A 2,256-nucleotide genomic window follows, 5' to 3' on the forward strand; every position below is an offset into this window, starting at 1 on the left:
CGCGGGGCTGTCCCTGGCGGTGACGACGCTGCTGACGCGGGCGCCGTGGGACCCCCCCACGGCCGGGGACAGGGGGGCGACACTGAGGAAGTGGCTGGAGGCGCCTCGGTACTGGAAGAAGCGGCCGAGCGCGTCCTGCTCGTCCAGGGAGGTGATGACGGACGGGCTGTAATGCTGCAAGGTGAGGAAACGCCGTCAGCTCCGGGGAGCCCCAAAATCCCGGCCCCATGCACCCCAGAGAGGATGGGGAGAGCTCCCAGATGGGTCTGGAGCAGCCGAATGATGGGGAGCGGCTGAGGGAAAAAAAAAGATATGCCCAGCATATCCGTTTTGTGGTGATGTGGACGCCAGGAGCCTGGCGCGTTCCTTACAGCGGGTCACGGAGAGCGGGGCAAACACAGCGAGAAGCAGGAGCTTCATCTGGAAGCAAAGAGAAAATGGAGTGGTGCTGATTTAATATTGGGAAAAATTTACTTGCTGCAAGAGTGGTCAAGCACTGGCAGGGGCTGCCCAGGGCAGTGGTGGAGTCCCCATCCCTGGAGGGGTTCAAGAAGTGACTGGATCTGGCACTTGGGGCCGTGGTTTATGGCCATGGTGGGGCTGGGTTGGACTGGGTGATCTTAGAGGGCTTTTCCAAATTTAATGATGCTGGGATTCAGCCTCAGAGAAGCAAAATAATTCCCCCTCTGAGCCCTTGGAGATTCTGAATTTGGCTGAGCACGGCAGGGGCTCGAGGAAGCGGGGACTGAGAGAGGGGCAAGAGCCCGGGATTCCTGCAGCCATGGGGCAGACCAAGGTCTCCCTGTGGAGATGGACGGGGCCCAAACCTGGCACCTCCACTGCTGTCCTGCAGGAGCTCCCATGGAGGATGAGGATGGAGGGGGATGGAGGAGGGAGGAAGGGGACGGAGGAGGGAGGAAGGGGATGGAGGAGGGAGGAAGGTTGGCAGAGCAGAGCAGGATGTGTTTGCCACACTGCAGATTTGGCAAGAAGAGGAAAAAAAAAATGAAATCATGACAAAAAAACCCCAAACTTACCTGATTTTCACTTTGAAGGAAGGAAAACAAATCCAGGCCTAGAAAAAAGAGAGAAAACAAATCTTGTGATGGTAAATAAAACTGGGGGCAGGAAGGGGAGCGAAACCGCGCTCAGAGGGGTTCAGTGTCTCAAAGTGCCAGGCACCAAACCACTGTCAGCTCCTGCTCCTTCCCCACACCCCCTCGTAAGCCAATAAAACAGCACAGGTGAAATGAATTTCACTTCTCCAGAGCCACTGAGGGGGCTGAGACCCAACCCGAGCTCCAGCAAAGCTCAGCAAAGCACCAAGGGCTGGGGTGGCACCGTCCTGGCACGGCTGGGGACACCGTGGCACCAAGAACTGCTCTGATGAGGGGTCTTGGCCAAAAAAACCCTCGGTCAGACAGTGACCACGTGTGAACACTCAGGTGAAGTGGGAACTGCACGTGGGACTCAAGGCTTCAATGGCCTCAAGTTGTGCCAGGGGAGGGTTAGGGTGGATTTGGGGAGGAATTTCTGTCCTGCAAGAGTGGTCAAGCAGTGGCAGGGGCTGCCCAGGGCAGTGGTGGAGTCCCCATCCCTGGAGGGGTTCAAGAAGTGCCTGGATGTGGCACTGGGGGCCATGGTTTATGGCCATGGTGGGGTTGGGTTGGACTGGATGATCGCTTCCAACCTTAATGACCCTTTGATTCACACCCGTGTCACCAGAACGAGAGCCCACAAAAAGAAGTCACAGCCATGTGTCTTGGTGGCCCTGGGATGCGCCACCCAACCTTGGTGGTTACCTTGAAGCTCGGAGGACACGGGGTAGGAAGGATGGTAGTCAGGGATGGGGAGGCTGGAGAGGTAATCGCTGCTGAGAGCTGCCATGGCAGGGCTGCGAAGCACAGAGGACGGCTGGTGATCAATACTTAATGCCCTGCAACACAACACAGACCTGATGAAAGCAGAAGGGAAAATTCCTCCGTGGCTTATCAGCAAAAAAACCCCAAAACCCCTGATGCTACCACACCTACAGCATGGGGTTCAACAAGGCCAAGTGCTGGGCACTGCACTTGGGTCACCACAGCCCCATGGACGCTGCAGGCGTGGGGAGGAGCGGCTGGAAAGGAGCTGGGGGTGCTGGTGGAAATTTGGGTGAACAGGAGGCAGCAGTGCCCAGGTGGCCAAGGTGGCCAACGCCATCCTGGCTTGTCCCAGCACTGGTGTGGGCAGCAGGAGCAGGGCAGGGATCCTTCC

At 57.7% G+C, this 2,256-nt stretch overlaps 1 protein-coding gene across 1 annotated transcript in view; it reads right to left on the bottom strand.

The window, feature by feature from the left end:
• Nucleotides 1-3: 3 nt before the first annotated feature.
• PIAS3 (protein inhibitor of activated STAT, 3) overlaps nt 4-2,256 on the bottom strand; it is a gene marked incomplete at its 3' end in the record, with an annotated part of 6,805 nt that continues 4,552 nt past the window's right edge. The window contains 3 exon segments of the mRNA XM_010183241.1: nt 4-174; nt 1,038-1,075; nt 1,803-1,936. Of these exon segments, the coding sequence (XP_010181543.1) occupies nt 4-174; nt 1,038-1,075; nt 1,803-1,936 (343 nt within the window).

The sequence above is a fragment of the Mesitornis unicolor genome, unplaced genomic scaffold (genome assembly GCF_000695765.1).
Source record: "Mesitornis unicolor isolate BGI_N332 unplaced genomic scaffold, ASM69576v1 scaffold39930, whole genome shotgun sequence".
Lineage (NCBI taxonomy): Eukaryota > Metazoa > Chordata > Aves > Mesitornithiformes > Mesitornithidae > Mesitornis > Mesitornis unicolor.